Here is a 23,064-nt window from a genome sequence, read left to right as displayed (position 1 = left end):
CCACCACCACGTCAATTCAATATTAAAGTTATATTGAAATAGCTTTCAGTGGGCCATAAGCAGAACTTCCATGTTATGTTGACAGTTGAGCCAGCTCTAACAGAGAAAGATGGCAGGTTACAGTAGCTCAAATGGTAGAGCAAATCTCAAAGGAAGAGCTGGCTGGCCCAATGCCAGGTCATGTCACACCATTTTGGCTGTACCTTATACAAAAGATCTGGTAGAATGCAACATACACTACCTAATAGTGGAAATATCAACATAAAAATATTCTGCTTGACAAAAAACATTTAAGATTAAAGATGAACCTTAAAAATCTTCAGCTAACAAGTTATTTCTGAGGTCACTGGAGTCAACATGGCTCATTTTGAGTTTTGACAGGAGTATTAAGCCTGGTAGCCCTTCATGTCATCTCTTGAATTTGTGAAGATTCCACCTCAAGATCCTTCAAGAATTAACCATTCGTCATACGAGCGAAGAGCCAGCATTCAAGACATTTATTCATGTCCTCAATATATCCTATTACATTTAAACTATATATACACACATACATATTTGTAAGAAGAACACAAATGATGTTAAATGATGGTACCCTTAGCAAGATTCTATGTTGCACCTTACATGTTATTATAACCACATTTTCTGTGAACAATGCAGAAGTGTTAGATATTTTACCTGCAGATTGGCTATGCTCAATGGATCATTGATGTGCTTCTCTCCTCCACTGCGCCAATGGAAATAACCAGGATTTCTCAGCACCAGCATATCTGCAGTGTAATTTGCATATGACAGGAAATGCCTTTCATAGCATTCAGTTGCTAAAATTTCGAATGTTACGCCTCCAATGCGAGATGCAGTACCCTGAGTGAAGAAAAGAATGATATACATTAGGATATTTACAAGAGGAAGATAGTATCACCTTGCTAATTAAATAATGGGTAGAGGAAATGCATGAACTCTTAGTAGTAAAGGTTCAATGTAAATTATGAAGTACTGTAATCCCAGGAAATGTATTCAGCTTAAAGGCTTATGCTTTTCTGAACATCAGACACACTAACCTTTTAATCTAATTTTGAGATAATGACCATAGTAAGTAAAGTGTGCTGTCAAAGCTTTGTCTATTTTTTTTTTTTTTTTTCATCTTCACCAAAATTGATGTTGAAGCGCACATATGCACGCACACAGAGAGAGACAGAGTATCTGGTGTGTCCCCTTTGGCGTAATTCCAGCCTCCATTCTCTTGGACACGGTCTCAATTAAGGTTCTGATATCTCTGCTCAACATTGATCAATTCCTCTTGGAGTGCCATCCTCAGATCACCCAACATCTCTGGAACAGGATTATGGCCAACATCTCCAGAACAGAATTATAGCCAACTTAGGAAAAGTCCCCTCTGTTTTAATTACTGTGTTGATGGGGTGAAAGTTCCTTTTGGGGATCAATATAAGTATCTAGGTGTAAATATAAGGAAAGATCTTCATTGGGGTAATCACATAAATGGGACTGTAAATAAAGGGTACACATCTCTGCACATGGTTATGAGGGTGTTTAGGGGTTGTAGTAAGGATGTAAAGGAGAGGGCATATAAGTCTCTGGTTAGACCTCAACCAGAGTATGGTTCCAGTGTATGGGACCCTCGCCAGGATTACTGGATTCATAAACTGGAAAAAATCCAAAGAAAGGCAGCTCGATTTGTTCAGGGTGATTTCCGACAAAAGAGTAGAGTTACAAAAATATTGCAAAGTTTGAGCTGGGAAGACTTAGGAGAAAGAAGACAAGCTGCTCGACTAAGTGGTATGTAACATGTTACAAACCTCATGTTATGGTCCGTATTGAAATGTACTTAAAATCAAAGAATACTAGATTATAAATTCCACTTATTCAATATATAAAGAGTCTTTTATTTAAATTTAAGAAGGTTACTACATGCTGGCTAGCAATCGTAGTGAATGAATATGAAATTTTTTCGTTCTTTCAGGTATCGAAATTCTATGATAAACAATGTGCTTTCCTTTCAAGGTTACTACATGCTGACTAGCAATCATAGTGAATGAATCTCAAATTGCCTGCAATAAATAGAGCTGAAGGCACGATGTGATATGGGAAAAGCTCAATGTAGTAGTGAGCATTGAGGTTCAAGTTTTCAATGAACACCAATTCTATTGCAGCTTCCATTGAGATGCTGCCGCACGCCATCATGGAGCCTCCACCAAATGACGTCCTTATGCAAAATGTGCACACCACCCTCCAAACTGTCAAGACTCTTCCCGTACCATGTGGAGATTTCAGGGAGAACCTGGAATTGTCAGAAACACATTCTTCCACTGCTGCATGGTCCATTAAATGTGATGATGAGATATCTTATCTCAGGCTGAAGCCTTCCTTTTCCTGCCAGATCCAGGTCTTCCAGAGTAACTATGCATTTCTCAAAACCATTTCATTGCCTGTTGCTCCGTGGTGAATGGTGCATCAGCCATATGGGGGCTGTGCCCATCATCAATCAGGGCAATGGCTTTGATTGACATTTTCAGGTATCAGCAACATGTTTTCAACTATACTTAACAATGAAATGATACATTAACCACTGCTGGTAGTTATGCTTTTCAAATAGAAGGGAGATATTAAAAAATAAAGAACCCACAATATGCTTCACGTGGCATACGCAACCAAGACTTAATCCGAGACAAAGGTGTGTGAGAAACACAAAGAAGCAGGAGTCAGAGCAGGAAAACTGCGACATGAATATGGGGAACCATATTTATTTGAACTTATTTGGCTTGGGTACTGGGATTTTATTCCCTCTAAGAGGCTATTGTTTGGAACGGCTGTTAATTGGTGCAATCTAGAATGTCAATATATTTAAATCTGTGATCTACTGTTATTACGTGGAATCTGAGATCATTCTATTTGCTCAATTGGAAAATCAATACTGGAGCACATGTGTGTAGCTCGTTCCTAGTCCGGGTGAGCCTGCTCGCCGCTGACAGTCCTCCAACTGAGTTTCAACATGGTGGACGCTTGCCATCTCGTGAAGGAAACCGCTAAGATGAAAGAACTTCTTGTGGGACAAATCCTTGATCCCGGAATTATGTACGTGTTAAAAGGGTTGATCTACAAATTGTTGTTTTCTATGTTAACCATATATAGGGTTATGCATGTGAATGTAAGTGAACTGTGAATTACCAGGTTGCCTAGGAACTGCATTTGTAAGTAGACTGCTTTTATTTCTGTATTTAGCTAACAGATACGGTATCGACGTTTACTATATCCATCCTGACATCGCTTAATGTATATTAAATTCTACTTTTAACAGAACTTGAAAACTCATCATGTGAATTGTGTTTGTGGTGTGTGCCATGGTTACATCCTTTCATGGCTGGATTACTGCTTATCATATTGTATCCGATGTGGTGTAAAACTAAAGGAGACATTTTTGAGATGTTCACAGACATTGTTTCACTATACCTTCCTTTGTAAACAACTACAGCTGAGGAAGACTATATTAAAACCCAGGAATTATTAACAGTTAAATCTATTATTATTATTATTATTATTATTATTATTATTATTATTATTATTATTATTATTATTATTATTATTATTAGGGTTGACCTAATTTATTTCACAACTGATTAAATACTTACTGATCACATTACAAATTATTTATATTATGAAGGTACCTGCTTTTAGGATCTTGTACATTTGTTTGAGTGTGATTATTCATGATTTTTAATTTTAATTAAATATGTCACTCCAGTTCTAATTTGGTCTCTTTATTTGGTAGTGTTAGTCACACTGACCAGACAACTAGTTAAGTGTTAATTTAAGATCCTGACCTCTTTTCTCTCAAATTCCCTGGGCCCCTTCCATGTTTTATGTTCATAAGTTACTGCTCCCAAGGTAAGTATCCTTGTGTTTTTATGCTGATTTTGTTGTTTCACTGCATTCTTATCTGTGTCCTTGGGCCGTTGCACTGCTTGTAGTTATGCTTTTCAAATACAAGGGAGGCGTTAAGAAATAAAGAACCCACAATATGCTTCACGTGGCATATGCAACCAAGACCTAATCAGAGACAAAGAAGTGTGAGAAACACAAAGAAGCAGGAGTCGGAGCAGGAAAACCACTCATTCATGACAAGACCTATAGATGCACGACAAAATGTCCAGTGCCAGTAACTGTTGAATTAACATAATATGGACTAAATTTTAACAAATGAAAAAACTAAGATATATCCAACATACTTTCACTTGAATGTATCCACTCTTGGGTAGCAAGTTATCATGACAAACAAAATCTTAAGAGCATAAAGCATAGGAAAGCATGCAACATATGCTTCATGACTCATCATGACTCACATGGAATATGCAACAGAGACAAAGAAGGATGAGAAAATTACAAGCATCAGAAATAACATTTCAGGGAAGTAACGAGAGAGAGAGAGAGAGAGAGAGAGAGAGAGATGAAGATACAAGGAAAGAATGGAAAAGCTGAGGAGAGAAATAGACAGTTCAGATATGCTAAACAGATGATTGAAGAAAGAATGTCAAAGCAAACTACAGAATTACAACTGAAAGGGAAGAGGCTAAGGAAGACTTGTTTTACAATAGAGGACCTCGTTAGGAACAATATAAAGAAATTGCGATATCAAAATTAAACCAGGAAGTCAATTGCAGTCAGTAGCTTTGAAACCTTTGAAAGAGTAAAACAATTGTCTTACAACAACAGACTGGATTTTATTGTACTGCGACAATCAAGGCTGAGTGCAGGATGGTCAGCAATAATGCCATTAAGATATGACTAGTGCACTGCACTTGCAACAATGCAGGGGCCAGCAGGGAAAAAAAATAATTGTGCAGGCGAATTGTTGAGACCTGCAATAAGCAAGCTCCTAGAAGAAACTGGAAGTTGATTAACAATGGACCAGATGCCCAGAATGACCTGGAAGTGGAGAACTACAAGAATCTTCTAGGGGCCTTTATAAAAGCACAACTGGCACAAGTCAGTCTCAAGTGAGTCAGCCTTGAGAGAGTCAATTACAATACAAAATGGTCACAAGTTTGTGACAAGTCATTCTACAGGAGTGAGTCTATTAGATGGCTATGCAAAGTTCAATGAGGCTTACTTTGTGGAATGTTCTGGAACAACACTGTGCTGCGAGAAGCAGTGTTGGGGGACCAGGAGTTTAGTGCGATTGCCCAAGCGAGTGTGTGTTATAATTGCGAGTAAAACTGCACTGAATTATTGGAAACTCGAACAAGAGTGAACGTGAACTTGTGATTAACTGTAACATACCGAGAATGTTACTGTAATAGGCCTGCTGATTGGAGTAAGGGGAATAATCCACAAGACATTTGAGAAATTCCATGAAAAGGTCAATCTCCTCCACTACTGACGAATAATATGGTCTTCTCAGGCTTTAATTATGAGATACAATCTCTACAGCTAAGGACATAATGCGTGTAGTATATTTTGTCTTCATGAACAGCCTCCTCATAGGGAAGTGTTTATTCATCACTAAATTAATTATACAGTGGATAGTAAAACACACACTCTGTGAATAGTAATTTTAGTTTTAAGAAGCCTGATAATCTGCCATAGTAAAAACAGCTTAGAATCTCCACATTCTATGTAAAACAGCATTAAGTTCATGGACTAACCACCTAGTGTTGCTGTTGTGCACTACAGCATAAAGGTCACGCCACTAGATGGTGAGGCGCCAGTTCTTCGTTAGTCCCAGCAAGCAGCAGTTGCATGCATACAGTGTAAGCAAAACTATGGTCTATGTTGTGAAAGGTAGTTGAAGGCGAGCAGCAGAACTTGAGATTGTTGTAGTTTGAGCAGTGGGCAAATTATAAGTTCTGCCAAAATTAGGTCAATTTGCTACCGAAATGTTAGAGATGATGAAACTGAAATCACCTGTATCTCCATGACAGAGGATAAAGCTGTGAAAAGGCAGGTTAAAAGACTAGGTGATTACTGAAATAATTTTTACTCAGTAAGAAACTTTCACATGCAGTCAATCCCACAAGGAGAAATTTTAAACAAGAACACCTACAAAGAGATCCTCCGCTATCTATGAGATTCAATATGTCAGAAGTGTCCTGAGCATGTCCAAGAGGAACTGGTATGGCAACGGGTCATCATTGTTACACCCTCCACACTCACCCGACATTGCATCGCAGGATTTCTTCCTTTCCCTACTTACAAGCAAAATAACGTGCAAGTAGATTTCATTCTGCCAACGAGATCACTATGGCCACAAGATCAGCTGTATAGGATCTTCCTGCCAATATATTTCAGCAGCGATTCCAAAAACAATACGAATATTGACGGACGTGCATAGCAACCAATGGCAACTATTTTCAGCGACAATGTGGAACTATACCTACACCTTAGGTGCTACTCCACAACCTCTCAGACTGTAGCAGTATGAGCAATACATTATATAACACTAGATTTACCGTATTTCCTTGTGTATTAGACCCCTCTGGCTTTTTGATACAAAGAAAATGGGGAAGAAAAAAAATATACCCCCAACATAAATCATCAGAGAACAAAGATTCCACTTCGAAGTGGGTCCAGGCTGTACCGCACCTCCAAAGACATCACACAAATTAGTGAACAGTTCGGTCAGTCTGACCCTCGCAATGAAAACACACATCAAAGCCGTGCGGTACGTCTGTGTTTCATAGTTAAGAAATGTCTGCCTCTGTAGCATACTGCAGCCCCAATGACGTTCCACAAATAGGTGAAAAGTTCTGTTATGTCCGACTCGCGCATTGCAAGCATGCACGAGTCATGCTATATGTCTTTTGTAGTTAAGAATGTCTGCCAGCATAAATGTTAACACAATTAGCTGACATTCTTGGGGGCCCAAGTTTAATTCCCAGAACTTCCAGAGATTTAAGAATGGGAGGAAGGTCCTATCGTGAATCCTGTTTACAATAGTAATGGATGACATTAAGAGAACAGCAAAAGCAGCATATCAGGCAAGAGAAATGAACATGTTAATTGAGGATGATATTGTGTTTCTGGACAAGAGGACATGAATGTTCAAGAACAGTTGTATGTGGTGAATGGGAAGATCTAAGAATGTGGAATGAAAATAAGTGTAGAAAAGAATTAAGCTCTTGTTATGACTAAGAGGGGAGAAAGAAGGGAAAGGTCAGATTAGACTTGCAGACAAGCCCCCGGAAGTAGTGAAGACATTCAAATACCTGGGGAGTGAATTAATGGAGAATGCTCAACTGGATGCTGAAATTAGCAAGAGGATTCAAGCTGGGAACTGTTTCTACCATAGTATAAAAAACATGTTATGGGACAAAGGTGTGCCAAAGGTAGCAAAAAAAAAAAAAAAAAAAAAAACACTATCTACAAGATGTATTACGAACCCATAACAACTTACGGAGAAAAAACTTTGTCAATGAAAAAGAAGGATGAGAGTAATACAGGCAGCCAAAATGTTCTTGAGAAGAATAGCAGAGACAAAATAAGGAATGAGAAAATCCCAGAAGAAATTGGCGTGGAAAAAATGAATGACAGAATAGAGAAGAGCCAACTAAAATGGTTTGGGCACATAAAGCAAACAAGTGATGAAAGAATGCCAAAAAAAAAAGGTAATGGAAATATAAATGCAAGGAAGGAGAGGCTGCAGACGACCACGATTGAGATGGAAGGACACAATCCAACACAGTACTAGAGAAAGAAACCTGGATTAGGACACAGTATTGGAGGACGAGTGGTGGTAAGACGGAAGAAAGTGGAGAGGAACCATATCTGCCCCTACCCAGCTAAAGCTAGATAATTTAAAGGCGTGTGGCCTCCGGAGAGGTCTGGTACAGGTCTTTTGATTTGACGTCCTTAAGCAACCCACGCGTTGTGATAAGGATGAAATTATGAAGACGGCACATACACCAGTACCCATGCCAGGGGAATTAACCAATAATGATTAAAATTCCAGACCCTGCCAGAAATCGAACCCGGGACCCCTGTAACCAAAGGCCAGCACTCTAACCATTTAGCCATGGAGCCATGGGAAATAATGATGAGGAAGGTTGGTATGCAATAAAAATACCAATGGTACATGCTGCTCATCTCCTTTACGAGTTTACTCTAGTTAAGAAACATTCACGGTTGTTGCAACTGATATAGCAGGAGAGGTCATTAAAGTGATTAATATCTTGCAACTCATGCCAATATCGATATTATTTGGAGAAGCAGGTTTAAAACATGAGCAAAACAATCCACTCATCACTGTAAATAATAATAATAATAATAATAATAATAATAATAATAATAATAATAATAATAATAATAATAATAATAATAACAATAACAACAGAATCAGGCACAACAATTAGAGAGCATTACAACAGCTATGAGGAAGAAGAGATTGAACTTCTATGGTGATGTCACAAGAATGGGCAATCAGAGGCTCACCTCCAGAATCTTCCACACCAACTCTAGTGGGAAAGCGGCTAATGCCAAGTGGGCAAGACTTGACAGTGAAGACCTTCAACAATTAGACATTGATCCTAGTGAAATCTATGACAGGAATAGGTACAGAACGTTTATCAGAACATCACACTCTTCAATCACTAAGAGAAAAAAAAAAAAAACAGTACGTCCAGGAGGAGGTGAGAAATGGACTCAGGAGTGGAAGGACGTTCAAAGTGCAAGAATGAAGGAGTACTGTTCTAAGAAGAAAGCTACCGGGCGAGTTGGCCGTGTGTGTAGAGGCTCGCGGCTGTGAGCTTGCATCCGGGAGATCGTGGGTCCGAGCCCCACTGCCGGCAACCCTGAAGATGGTTTTCCGTGGTTTCCCATTTTCACACCAGGCAAATGCTGGGGCTGTACCTTAATTAAGGCCACGGCCGCTTCCTTCCAACCCCTAGGCCTTTCCCATCCCATCGTCGCCATAAGACCTATCTGTGTCGGTGTGACGTAAAGCAACTAGCAAAAATAAGAAAGCTGCTAGACATAAGAACCACGTGGTCCATAGCAGGCCCAAAATGGAACTGTAAAAAAATTTTAAAAACAATAACAACTGAAGGTCCCAAGTCCGGTGTCTCGCCTTGCAACTGACGAGGAAGGAGGAGGAAGAGTGGGAAGAGTAACACTTCGTTAAAAAACCTGGGTCCATCTGGCTCCAGACGGTAGCACCCTGTAAGAGCCCCGGCCTAGGGTTAAAGGTGATACCCGGTCAACAGTCTCAAAGGCAGAAGAGGAATCTCTGATTCCCATTGATGGAAAGAGCAGAAGAACCTAGTAGAGTGAACCACGAAGAAAAGAAATCAAAATTTCAGACTACCAATCCGATCTTATCTTATCTTGGAATTTATTTCCTACCCTGTAATATATACAATTTCAATTGCAGAATGGAAAGTCAAATGAAAGAAAGCACTACCCCAGGTGGTAGCTTGGAAGACTAATCCACCGTTGTGGTGTGCAATGCGCCAGGCCCTAGGGTTCTGGGGAGTCCCAACATCTGCAATACAGACGAGTCGGAGCATCCTTGGAATCCTTCCAGACTCAAGTTAAAAAAGAAATTTTTTGCAGGTACTTTGAATGTAAATTTCTTATTAAAAACTTGTAAAAGAAAGAACTGGAAATTCTTTTAGATAAACATAAATACAAATTCTAGCAGTACAAAAAACAAGAATTTTTGATGTAAGGGTAACAAACCAAAAACCAGACAATTTTTAAGGGTAAACCAGCAATCAATACAGCAGAACCTCGATTATCCATTAACAGAAAATACGTTTTCCCAGAATATGCATTCAAATTACGTGGTCCCGCGAGCATCGTAATTAAATCACGTTGTAAAAAGTCCTGCATTATTCGTTCCTCGAAGAAACGATTTCCCGGATCAACCGTCCAGAAATTCCAGTCCCATCAACGATAAATCCTGGATCAATCTTTTTTAATAAACTGTATCTCACGAAAGAACGGGTATGGCATTCTTATGTATCTTGGCGTTAAGGCCCCGTCATTGCGATAATTGGAGCAAGTGACTGTACCGGTACTGGAAAAGCGATCGGCGATGAACTTGCATAAGGAACCATCTTATGCATCGCATTCGCGTGGTGTTGCTTAGAGAATCTCAGAAAATCATAAAGCAGAGAGTGGCCACAATTGTAAGGAGACACTGCGCATTTCGACAGCTCTGCCTGAGAACGGAACGAGTTGGGTTTTTTCCTTCTTTTCAAAATGGCTCCTGGTAATGACGGCGTATTGTTTTATCCTCCGAGTAAATTAACCGTAAAATGTGACGAAAAGTGCGGAAAATGTCGAAGATTAGTGAAAAATGTAATGTTGTGCGATTCATGTGATCGATGGTGGCATTATAAGTGCGTAAACTGCCCTAGAGACGTAAAAACTAATGAAAATGTTAGATTTGTGAGCAATGTGTTCGGAATGTTGTAGTTGGCGACGGCGTTGACAAGGAAGCACCGAAAACAATCTATGAGGAATACGGAAGTGCATTAGAAATTATAAACATTCTACAAAAGGACAATGAGGCTCTTAAAGTTGAAAATGAAGAATTAAAAGAAAGACTGTGATCGCTAGAATTTGGGACTGACCATTCTTCGAGTGATATACCAGTACCAGTACCAAACTCCAGCACGTGGTGTCAAGTACTTCATGGATGGCCGGCTAAGAAGAAATCTACAACTGAATTTCCAGAAATAAACATCACAAATAGGTTTTCTGCCCTAAACAATTTAATTCTGGAAGAAAGTGATCACGCGAGTGAAACAAAATCATCGCGATCCGCTGCCGCTGCCGTGCCGAGGTTAAAATTTAGGCCTAGATTTCAGATTCAAGACCAAGTTACCCCTAAATCAGCACAGGTAGCTGTGTTTGGTGATAGCCAAGGAAGGGGAATTGCAGGAGTGATAAACGACGAGAATATAGCAGCAACCGGAGAAATATATCCAGGAGCTTCTATCAGCAGTGTCCTGGAAAACGTAGAAGAAGCAACTAGGAACTTCGGGAGCAGCGATGCAGTGCTTATCATCGGTGGTACGAACGACATAGCTCACGACGACGCCAAGAATGTAAGATCACAGCTTAAACATAGACTAGTGAAGCTGACCCACACTAACGTCTTTGTAGTGAACGTGCCCCACAGGCATGATCTGAGTATAGACTCATGTGTAAACATTGAAGTGGACAAGGTCAATACAGATATTGTTAAAATTTGTAAACATTTTCGGAATACTCAGGTTATTGAATGCAGCAGTTTTGAGAGATACTGTTATACAAAACATGGCCTCCATCTAAACAATTCAGGTAAACGAAAGATAGCAAATATTGTTCTAGATTTTATTAATCTTAAGACATGTACTATAAAACAGGCAACTCCCTTGAGTTATAATACTGACCAGGAAAACTAGTAGAAAGAGCCAGCTGTACTTCAAGCTGGCTCAGTCAACTAGAAAATGAAACTCAGGAAAGTAAGGAATTTCAAGTTACCCAATTGCAACAGTTAAGTTTTAGGGAGGAAGGGGGTCTGAGATTGCTCTTGGTAAATTGTCAAAGTGTAGTAAATAAACAATTAAAATTCGGTGCATTGATGGAATCTTATGAAACTGATGTGGTGATAGGAGTGGAATCGTGGTTGAGAGAAGGGGTGGGTAATAGAGAAGTATTCCCATAAGGGTACACAGTCTATCGTAGAGACCGAGGAGATAAAAGGGAGGCGGGGGGGTGTTTATTCTGCTGAAGGAAAATTACTGTTCACATGAATGGTTTACCGATGAAAAGGATGAAATATTAGGGATGCAAAAAATTAGTTTGTGATAATATGAAGGAGGTGGGAATTATAGGAACTTACAGGCCTGGAAGAGAGGAAAGAGACATGGAAATATTTGAGAAAATAATAGATGATATTCATAACAATAATAATGATATGGTAATAATTGGAGGAGATCTAAATTTGCCTGAAGTTGAATGGAATGGAATGGAGCTGCAAGTGAAGCCCATGAACAGAAACTGGCAAATAAGTTAATTTGGGAGGGAGCATAAATAGTACAAGAACCGACTCGTCTCAATAACTTACTAGATGTATTCTTGGTTAAACCATGGGGAATTGTTGATAAAACTGAGGTAATTGAAGGAATAGGAGACCATAAGGCTGTAATAATGGATGTAGGACTCGTACAAAAAAGGCTTAAGAGAGTTACACAAGACAAGAAATTGTACAGAAAAACTAAAGTTGATGAATTTGGGACTTACCTTAAATCACAATTCAGTTGTTGGATAAGTGAAGGGAGTAATGTGGATACACTTTGGGCTAAATTTAAAGGAATCATTTGGGAAGGAGAGAAGATATTTGTACCTGTTAAGAAGGGTAAAATGACCTCAGACCCTGTTTATTATACAAGAGAAATAAGAAAATTAAAAAGAAAATGTAGAATAGTAAACAGGAAAATCAAAGAGGGTAGGGAGAGTAGAGAAACTAGAAAACAGCTAATGAGGAAACTGAATAGAGTGAAAAAGGAAGCAAAAGAGAATTATATGATTAGCATACTTTAAGAGGGTAATGACCACAAAGGGAAATGGAAAAAGCTGTATTCATATATCAGGAATAAAAAAGGAAAAGGAATCCAAATTCCTACAATGGTGGGAGAAGGGGATGAATACTATTTAACAGATACTGAGAAAGCAAACCTATTTAGTAGGGAATTCAGAGATTCAGTAGATGATTGTCAGGAGTTGGAAACCGAAACAGAAGATAGAGAGGGAGAGACACAGAGGGAAACAAGAAGCTTCTCATTCACAAATGATGATATTTTCAGAGAAATCCAAGTGCATCAGCAAGGAAAAGTAGCAGGAAGTGATCAAATTACTGGGGAGGTATTAAAGACAATGGGGTGGTACATAGTGCCTTATTTAAAATTTCTCTTTGATTATGTCATAAATAATAGTGTAATACCAAAGGAATGGAAGGAATCTATAATAATACCAAATTATAAAGGAAAGGGTGATAAAACGAAACCAGAGAACTACAGACCAATCAGCCTGACCAGTATGGTTTGTAAAATACTGGAGAGTTTAATAGCAAAGTACATCAGAGGGATATGTGATGATAAAAATTGGTTCATGAGGAGCCAGTATGGATTTAGAAATAAATTTTCTTGTGAGGCACAACTGGTGGGATTTCAGCAGGACATATCAGATCAGTTGGATTCAGGAGGCCAGTTAGATTGCATAGCCATAGATCTTTCCAAAGCCTTTGATAGAATGGAACATGGAATATTATTAAAGAAATTGGAGGGAATAGGATTGGATGTAAGGGTTACACATTGGATAAAAACATTTCTAAATTCAAGGGTTCAGAAAGTCAAAGTAGGAAATAATGTATCGCAGGAAGAGAAAGTTTGAAAGGGAATTGCACAGGGTAGTATAATCAGTCCGTTACGTTTCTTAATATACACAAATGATTTAGGGAACAATATAACATCAAAAATAAGATTGTATTCAGATGACATAATTGTTTATACGGAAATAAATAACATTGAGGATTGTTCAGAATTACAAAGGGACCATGAAAGTATCCAACAATGGGTTGAAGAAAATAATATGAAGGTTAATGGAGGCAAATCAAATGTTACAACTTTTACAAACAGGAGCTTTAAAACTGAATTTGAATATACTTTGGATGAGGTAGTTATCCCAAAAGATGTCAAGTGCAAATACTTAGGTGTGAGATTTGAAAGTAATTTGCACTGGAAGGGCCATGTTGATGACATTGTTGGGAAAGCATCCAGATCATTACATGTCATAATGAGGCTACTTAAAGCATGCAATAAAGAATTAAAAGAAAAAAGTTATATAAGTATGGTTCGCCCATTATTGGAATATGCAAACAGTGTTTGGGATCCTCACCAAGAATAACTAATAAAAGAAATAGAAAGTGTGCAGAGGAAAGCAGCAAGATTTGTAACAGGGGATTTCAGGAGAAAGAGTAGTGTATCAGAAATGTTAAAGGAACTTGGGTGGGAAACTTTAAGTTAGAGAAGGGAGAAAACTAGACTTATAGGATTATATAGAGCCTATACAGGAGAAGAAGCATAGGGAGATATCCGCGAGAGGCTTCAGTTGGAAAATAATAATATCAGCAGGACAGACCACAAATATAAAATTAGAAGGAATTTTACCGAGCTCGATAGCTGCAGTCGCTTAAGTGCGGCCAGTATCCAGTATTCGGGAGATAGTAGGTTCGATCCCCACTATCGGCAGCCCTGAAAATGGTTTTCCGTGGTTTCCCCATTTTCACACCAGGCAAATGCTGGGGCTGTACCTTAATTAAGGCCACGGCCGCTTCCTTCCCACTCCTAACTATTTCCTGGCCCATCGTCACCGTAAGACCTATCTGTGTCGGTGCGAAGTAATTTTAGCAGAAGCGATTGCGGTAAATTTTCATTCATTGGGAAGGGTGTGAAGGAGTGGAACAGTTTACCAGAGGTAGTGTTTGATCCTTTTCCAAAATCTGTACAGATATTCAAGAAGAGAATAAACAGCAACAGAGAAAATAAATGAAGTGTTAGAGGGCATTCGACCAGTGCAGGTTATTGTAAATAAAAAAATGTGTGTGAATAAATTAATTCCATCCCCTGGTCTAAGGAGTTTGGACAGCCGAAGTAGGGGACTGCCTGTAGGGGTGAAGTACAATGGGGACTTCGAGGGCCCTGGGAACGCTACGGTAGCTGTGAAGGCCCTTCAAGAACTCTGAAAAGTGGTGGCAAAAGGGGCTCTGGTTAAGACGCAGCAGATTGTTACGCTACTTAGGTTCCAGAATGGGTTAAAAAAAAAAAAATCTTATACCAGTTGTATAGTATTATTTGAAGTAATTTCCACATACTGTATATCAGTTGACTATATTTGTAAGTAGTACAGGAGATATTCTAAGTAGAATTTTGTAAATAATATAAATATTAAGGATGAGCTGTGTTTAACTCTTTGGATGCTGACCCATAATAGGGCATCATATGCATAGAATGCCAAGCATGTTTCAATGGTTTTTCTATTACTGTATACAATTTGTTATTTACGTCTCATTTTAAAAGATATGGAGGTAAAATTGGGTATGTGAGCTTGATATACTCCAAGGAATATAAACATGTGAATTGCATTTCAAAAAACAAAATTTTGTGGAGTATTATGCACAAAAATGATATTTTTTATTTAAAGAAAGGAAAACATAATTTGAAATTTATTAGCACATTTTACACTAAATCCAAAGTGACAAAGTGAAGATATTTCATCTTAACTCTTATCGGGGATGATATATACCAATTTATATTGTTAATGTAGGTCTATTTTCCAATTTATAAACTAATTTCCAAAAACATTGAACATGTGGAGAGAAAGACACCAACAGTGTAACCTGTCAACGATTGGATATTTTATGAATTTTGGGAGATTAATAGTAATAATTTGAGAGAACTGTGTCTAATAGCAGTATTTGTTACTACAGAACTGTTCAGAAGATCAGAATAACATACAAAATCAACTAATAGTGTCAGGAATGAAAGTGTAAAGAACAGATTGAAATATTCTATGGGTGGAGCATCAGGATGAGGTAGGCCTACATTTTTGGCCCTGGGATTTGATAAAAATGGTGGGAATGGACAACATTACTTTCAGGGAATATGCATTCAGTCCAATAATCATCTAATTCACTGTCACTAACATTTTCATTAGCACTGTTACTATAACTCTTTGACGTTGCACGAAATGTTGTAAGCCCATTAGCCAATGGCACGGCTTCATCATCCCTGGTGCGCTATCTGAAGACCCCAAAAACATCATAATCATCACTTTCGCTAAAATTAGAGTCGCTTACATCTTCAAAGCACCCCGAAAGTTCCTCAATTTCTTATCCCGAATTAGGCCTACGTGACGACATGCCTTGCTGTGATAAATGTACTATTTACAACTTTCCTACGACCTAAATAAATTGCTAAGTAACTATAAATACAGGAGAAATAATAATAAAGTTAATATATTACGATAAATAACTCAAATGCGTCAATTAGAACGTAAAATTATTGAAAACAAATCACAACATGCGGACATAAACAAACAAGGAGGCTGCCATATTGGATCGTAGTAGACGTCAAGCGCTCACAGATCATACACTCAAAATCGACGAGTAAACTAGCAAAAATGAAGCTATGTCAGTGCCATCTAATGACATAAGAAGGAATTACAAATATTCTACCTTCTTTCTACTTGATTTGTGGCGCAATATAGCGCCTTACTGCATAACTACACCACTTATACGAGGGTGCCGATCGAATCGGCATCCTGGCATTTTTCGTACAGAATGTAAGTGCCGATGCATCGGCACCTTGGCACTGTAAGAGTTAATAGAAAAAATTCTTTGCGTAAATTGTATAAAATTGTATTATAGGAAAATTTTCTTCTCTTGTTAATTGAATATTTAGTGCTTGACAATAATGTATTTTAGTGTACCATTTGCCACCGAGGTAGATACCTCATTTGCAAATAAAGAGATTTTGATTGATTTGATTTTAGTTTCGTCAAATGTTCGCACTTATAAAACGTCCATATTATGTCAGGGTTAGATGTTTAATTTTAACATGATTTCGATCGTACTGCCGAACAGGTTTTCGGCACTTTGCTCAGGGCACTGTAGAGTAACTGGGCTTTCAGGCAGGAATCAAAATTGCTCCTCCTTAACAGAAATTCAGGATTTTTTATATTGTCGTACATGATTACTGTATGTTAGCGAGACCAGAACAGATGTTGCACCTGACATTAAAAAAGAAAGCCATGGAAGGTCTTGGGATTGCCTATTACCGTTTAGATCCTAAGGTAAGGCTGGGAATTTTACGTTTTCGAGTTAAAATGCCGAAAACCGCAGTCATTTTATTTGCGCACGTTACATTTAAATGGTTGGTATCATTTCCAACTCGTACCGACATATGGAGAGCGCGCTTTCCAGATGACCTCAAGGTCACGAATAAGCGTCATTTCTGAACTTTTGATGATATTTCTTTTTATCTTTCCAATTTGACTGGCTTTGTGACTGGCAGAATTGAATATAATGCATTCGAGAACTTTTCAGAATCGATACTTACATTTGAAACCATGTTTTCAAGTTCAACATTACCTATAAAGTCGATGTAGGGTAGGCCTGATCAAATACAGGCCTACTTTACAGGGTACGAGATTTCCAGAAACTGACTACGAACAGTATACCGGAGACCAAATGACAATGAAAGATTAAGAAATGAAGGGATTTCGCCACTATGTTGGGTGCTTTTGTATCTAATGTGCTTTATTTTATTAGATGAGAGAATTAAAAACTACTTGTGGTCGATTGTCGTTTGGCTTGGCGTTATTAGATTTTTCGAACAGTTTGGCTAGCCTAATCAAAGTTGCTGAACTGAAAGAAGTTTTCACGGGAAACTGACGAAGATTCCCCTGTAAAACTGAATATAAAGTATCGAGATTTTAAATCGCATACTGGTAATTAATGCAGTTTCGTGGTCTAATATGCCTGCCTTTCATCCAGAGGGCCCGGGTTCAACTGCGACCAGGGGCTAGGGGCTTTACGTCGCACCGACATACATAGGTCTTATGGCGACGATGGGATAGGAAAGGCCTAGGAGTTGGAAGGAAGCAGCCGTGGCCTTAATAAAGGTACAGCCCCAGCATTTGCCTGGTGTGAAAATGGGAAACCACGGAAAACCATCTTCAGGGCTGCCGATCATAACAGTTTTATAGACAGCAAGAATGTTTTCCTGGCGGTTCTCCATATTTTAGAGATGCATGGAATAGGTATTGCTGGCAAATTTTCAGCGGGTTCTCTTTGGCATTTTTTAAATGCCAATTTTAAGTTAACAGTCATCAAACTCGCAGATATAAAGAATAATTGTAGAGCCACAAAAAATGCAGCATAACAAAAGCAAATGTTCAGCGTCTAAAATAGTATTAAAATGCGTACTGTGCAACAAAGGCATTCATATGATTTTACAATGCCCTTTTTAAGCCTGATTTAAATTTTTGAAAGAAAAAGTAGGGATCGTCTTGGATTCGGAGAAACAAGGAACTGTAACTTTTTCAGAATGAAATTAAACACACACTTTCATGTAGTATCGTATTTTGAAAAATAACAAACAAGTAAGTCGTAATGTGGATATCATCCGCGGAAACGCAAGTTTTGAACAAACTAATTGCCGTTTCATACCAATTTTAATGTGTATGGGGAGTTTTCCGACTTTCATAAAAAATCGGATATAACGACAATCCACTAGAGCGAGTAAATTTTCTGCGGTTTTGAATTCTCGCTATAACAGACTTCTACTGTAATATGTTTTACATACCTGTCCTAAAAATAAACTGCTATCTTTAATCTGAATACAGTAGGCCTACACAACATTTCTGAAGAAAACTGTTTTCTCCAAGCCAACAGAAAAATTAATTTAACACACTGTTGTATGAACACAGAAGAACATGTCCATAGCTTAAATATATTTTTATCAGAGATTGTACTGCCAATAAGTCTTTGAATCAGTGAAGCACATTTTGTCTTACCTTAAAACATTTCTCAATTACTTCATCAGCCAGTCCAACGGCTTCGAAGATCTGAGCTCCTTTATATGACTGCAAGGTAGAGATCCCCATCTTTGCCATCACTTTAGCAATGCCTCTATCCATAGCTTCACAATAATTCTGTAAATTGAAGTACAATTCAGAATCGAAAATTTAGTTAATATTAACAGAAAACATCAAATTCATAAATAACTAGCAATACCAATAGTAGTTTATAACAGTTTTTGTTGTTGCTGCTGCACGTATGGGGCATGGGACTATCAAGCATCAGTCCCACGTATTTAGCGAGCGTGAAGTTTAAATGGATAACATTTATTGTTGTGGTGTGTGTATTTGTAACTAAATAGGGCCAAGAATAGGAAGAGAGAGGTGTTAGATAACGTACCACCATTTGTCTGGAGTGGGAGCGGAGAAACTACACAAAATTATTTCACAGTGGCATTCTAAATCACTTCTGCACTCGATTATGATACTTGAGACTGCAGAATGACCATCTCAAATTTACTGAATGGCATACTGAATTCAAGCTTCAATTGAACAGGCAAATTCCAAACCGACATCAAAATTTTACTTTTTCCAGCAAAGAAATTTTTTTTTTTTGAGTTGACAGTAAGAATAATATTTCTTTCACTACAATCTACGTAACGCTAATATGCTATTACAATGATTTGATTCACTTTATACTTATAATCTCCAATTTACAGGCTTGCTTTCTTTCAAATTTGCATCAAGTCACACGAGTTGGATATGGAAAACATTTTAGAATAGTACCTGTTAATGGAATATGGTGCATTAAGTGAAGAAAGCATTATCTATTTATTACAAAATGTTAAAAATTATCACACATCAATTGTAAAAAAATAATATTTAGATCTTCATGTACAAACAATATTATTATGTCCTCTGTATGTTTCATCAGTGCTTATTCATAAAAGTTTTGGCTTTATTACAGGACTGAAATAAAATGTGCCAAACACTGCTATGTCAGCCTTTCTTTTTATAGCTACAGTGCGTGTGCCATCTTAGGTGGGTTTGGAATAGAATGACTGACTTCATTGGATTTTGAAAAAAAAGTCAGTTTTGACATTTAAGAAACACTGAGATGGGTTTCAAGCACATTCTATTGTTACAGTTGTGATATCAGATATAGAGGAACACACTGAACAGTAGAGTGACAAGTGACTTAAAGGGAACAGAAACCTGTAGTTCAAAACTTTGGTTAGATTTTTTAAATAATTTGCTTTACCAACAAATTTACATTTTTATGTATGTGACGCTCTCCAGGAATCCATACTTTAAGTTGCATGATAAAGCTTTACACTACAAAGGAAGAGGGTGGGAAGGGCGAGAAATATTGATTTTTAGATTTGAGCGCCATCTGTTAGCCTGATCCTTGAACTACATGATGAAAGGAGTAACAGTGACATGACCATACAGAAAAGTTTTCAAAATAACCTTGGAAACAGTCTGTGCAGTCTAAAAACCATACCATAAGCCGCAACGGGAATTTAACATTTGGTGACTTAAGGTATGGTTTCTTAAATGAAGTTCCTGCATTGTCTTCTCGTACCAAAATATGAAACCACCATGATATTGTATAGGCTTTTGGGCTTGTGCCGTGTCAAGAAAATAAGGTGAAATTCTTAAAGTTTCGCAGAAAACTGTGCTCTGCGTCCCCAGAAGAATTCTCGACTGTCCACGAGAAAGGATTCTTAAACAATGACACTTTTAAATTTGGAACGTCAATAAAAGTGGAAATGGTACATTCATTCACCACCAGATGGCCCCTAGGACGTGGCACAACGCTAGCGTTCGAAGCGGAAGCTGACCGAACCATCACAATCAGACTAAGCGGTTCACATAACGCGTTTGCGTAACATATGACAGGTGTAAGACATAGATATAAGCCTGGAATGAAACATCTGGTGACAAGGAACGTATGAATTTGGAAAACACCAAGACGAAATAACAATGGTGAAGGGGCAGGGTAGGGAACTACCTACGTAAATTCTTAATGGATGGCAACCAGGTATTACTTAACTGATAGCCGGTGTCCCTGTTGAAATTGTTAGGATTACTATGTATTTCCACAGCTTCCCATATAATCCTGGACGTGTAGTGTCTAGTGTCGGTAAGAGCTCGAGCATCTTGGAACACGACATGACCCGACGATAGAGCGTGCTCAGCTATTGCCGATTTGTCAGGTTGGTTGAGACTAATATTACGTTCATGTTCTTTGATACGGGTACAAATGCACCGGCATGTATGGCCGACGTATACTTTACCGCACGTACAGGGAATTTTGTATACCCAGGATGTAAAAGTGGGGACAATTTGTCCTTGGTTTTACTCAGGCTGTGAGCAATTACAGTGGCGGTGCCAAACACGGTTTTTATACAATCTCTCATAGTATATGTAGTTACGGGTAAGAGGCAGGCACGCTACCCCTACACCACGGGGCCGGCGGACCCATACCAAGTGTAATATTGATATATGTGTTATATACAAAATTTTATGCTCTTTTTTCAATAGTGGTTGACTATCTCTGCACTATAGTGACATCTCAGGTTCCAATGAGCAACACTTCTACAAAGTTCCTTTGATTTTTGTAAAGTGTTTGTTTCTTGCCGGCCGTGTGGTGTAGGTGTAGGGGTAGCGTGCCTGCCTGTTACCCAGAGGCCCTGGGTTCGATTCCTAGCCAGGTCAGGGATTTTTACCTGGATATGAGGGCTGGTTCGAGGTCCACTCAGCCTGTGTGATTAGAATTGAGGAGCTATCTGACAGATAGCAGCCCCGGTCTAGAAAACCAAGAATAACAGCCAAGAGGATTTGTAGTGATGACCACACGGCACCTCTTAATCTGCAGGCCTTTGGGCTGAGCAGTGGTCACTTGGTAGGCCAAGAACCGTCAGGGCTGTAGTGCCATGGGTGTAGTGTGGGTGTCTGTTTCTTGGATTTTGGTCCAGCTGTTGTATGTTTTAGATTAATAAATTAGTTTTTTGCCTCTACATCGAATAGTTCTTACTCACATCAATGTTCTCAGATCCCTGTCCTTTATATTTAAAATCAGATTAGCTAGTGAGCTGGGAGGCCCATTCTAGACACTCCACAACCTCTACCCTTGAGTTAGCTAGGTGCACTTCAGGACAGGTGGTCAGGTACAGCATGAATTGACACAAGTAAATGAACAATGACTATCGATGAGGCCTGAAGTTTTCATGCAAAACAGTAACACTGAGACATAAGAAAAGAAATAAAATTACTTCAAAAGGCTGCCCAATCCTGATTAATTTTAAATGCTTGTAATGAACAAAAGTAAATGTGACAACCCTATCAGCATGCATATGTGAGCTCCTGCATGTTAATATTTTTGCCTTATTTATGGTTTATTAAGAATATATGCATGATAAAATAAAAAATTAGGAAACATGTTTTAGTTAAAATTATATTTAAAAAAGTGTGTGTGCGTAGGGGGGGGGCGCAAAGATCAATTATTCGTAGATAACTACACTATCCTGTTTCATTATGCAGTGGAGACAGGCACTCCAGTCTCTGCCACAAGATATGCATTTGACTTTCCCTTCCTTGCGTGTGTTAGTGGGATCTTAAATCACTAGCAAAATTATATATGCAGTTTCAAACAACTTTTCTTCCTTTCAGAAACAATGCTGCATTGGGGACGGTTTGACACTGCAAACTACTTATTTGCATGTGGACATCGTCACAAGAAAATAATAGCAGGTTTGGCATCACAGTATCATGTAAGAGGTGATTATGCTAGCAAAGAAACATGTCCCATACCTCTCAACTCTTAAAGCCGCACTTTCTCAGTAAGCCTGCAGTAGAGACTTATGTGCAGAGCAGACAAGCTAAGGAATGCATTATGTAGATAAGTAGTGTTCCGCATTACACTTATTTGTGTTCAATGAAATTCAGATAAAGCCTTCTGCTTGGTAACAAAGTCATCAGTGAGAATATTAGTATATTTTACTCAATTTTGAAACACAGTAATGAAATATATTTCACAATATTAAGCAAAGAGCCTCCGTGGCTCAGACGGCAACGCATCTGCCTCTCACCGCTAGATACCGTGGTTCAAATCCCGGTCACTCCAAGCGAGATTTGTGCTGGACAAAGCGGAGGCGGGACAGGTTTTTCTCCGGATACTCCGGTTTTCCCTGTCATCGTCATCTTTCATTCCAGCAACACTCTGCATTATCATTTCATAGCATATACCACTCATTAATAAATCATCTTGGGAGTGGCGACCCCATTGTAATAACAGCCTATATATGCTTCATTCATTACATCCCTGACCCGGTCAATGACTGGAAAACAGGTTGTAGGTTTTCAATATTAAGCAAAGAGAAAGAAAACTACAAACTACAGATGACTATGCTTCTATGTACCAAAACATAATTAAAGTTAAAAGATGCCCTGTAAATAACATCTTAAATGAACACTGCTTTAGAA

At 38.5% G+C, this 23,064-nt stretch overlaps 1 protein-coding gene across 1 annotated transcript in view; it reads right to left on the bottom strand.

The window, feature by feature from the left end:
- The window catches only part of LOC136856759 (uncharacterized), a 674,434-nt gene that overhangs the window by 209,570 nt on the left and 441,800 nt on the right, over positions 1 to 23,064 (bottom strand). The window contains exons 19-20 of the mRNA XM_068224954.1: positions 18,574 to 18,711; positions 676 to 861 (exon numbers count right to left, since the gene is read on the bottom strand). Coding sequence (XP_068081055.1) covers positions 676 to 861; positions 18,574 to 18,711 — 324 coding nt within the window. The remainder of the gene's footprint in view (positions 1 to 675; positions 862 to 18,573; positions 18,712 to 23,064) is intronic.

Source organism: Anabrus simplex, chromosome 1, assembly GCF_040414725.1.
Source record: "Anabrus simplex isolate iqAnaSimp1 chromosome 1, ASM4041472v1, whole genome shotgun sequence".
Lineage (NCBI taxonomy): Eukaryota > Metazoa > Arthropoda > Insecta > Orthoptera > Tettigoniidae > Anabrus > Anabrus simplex.
Note: the sequence above shows the minus strand (reverse complement) of the source record. Positions and strands in the feature narration are given on the sequence as shown.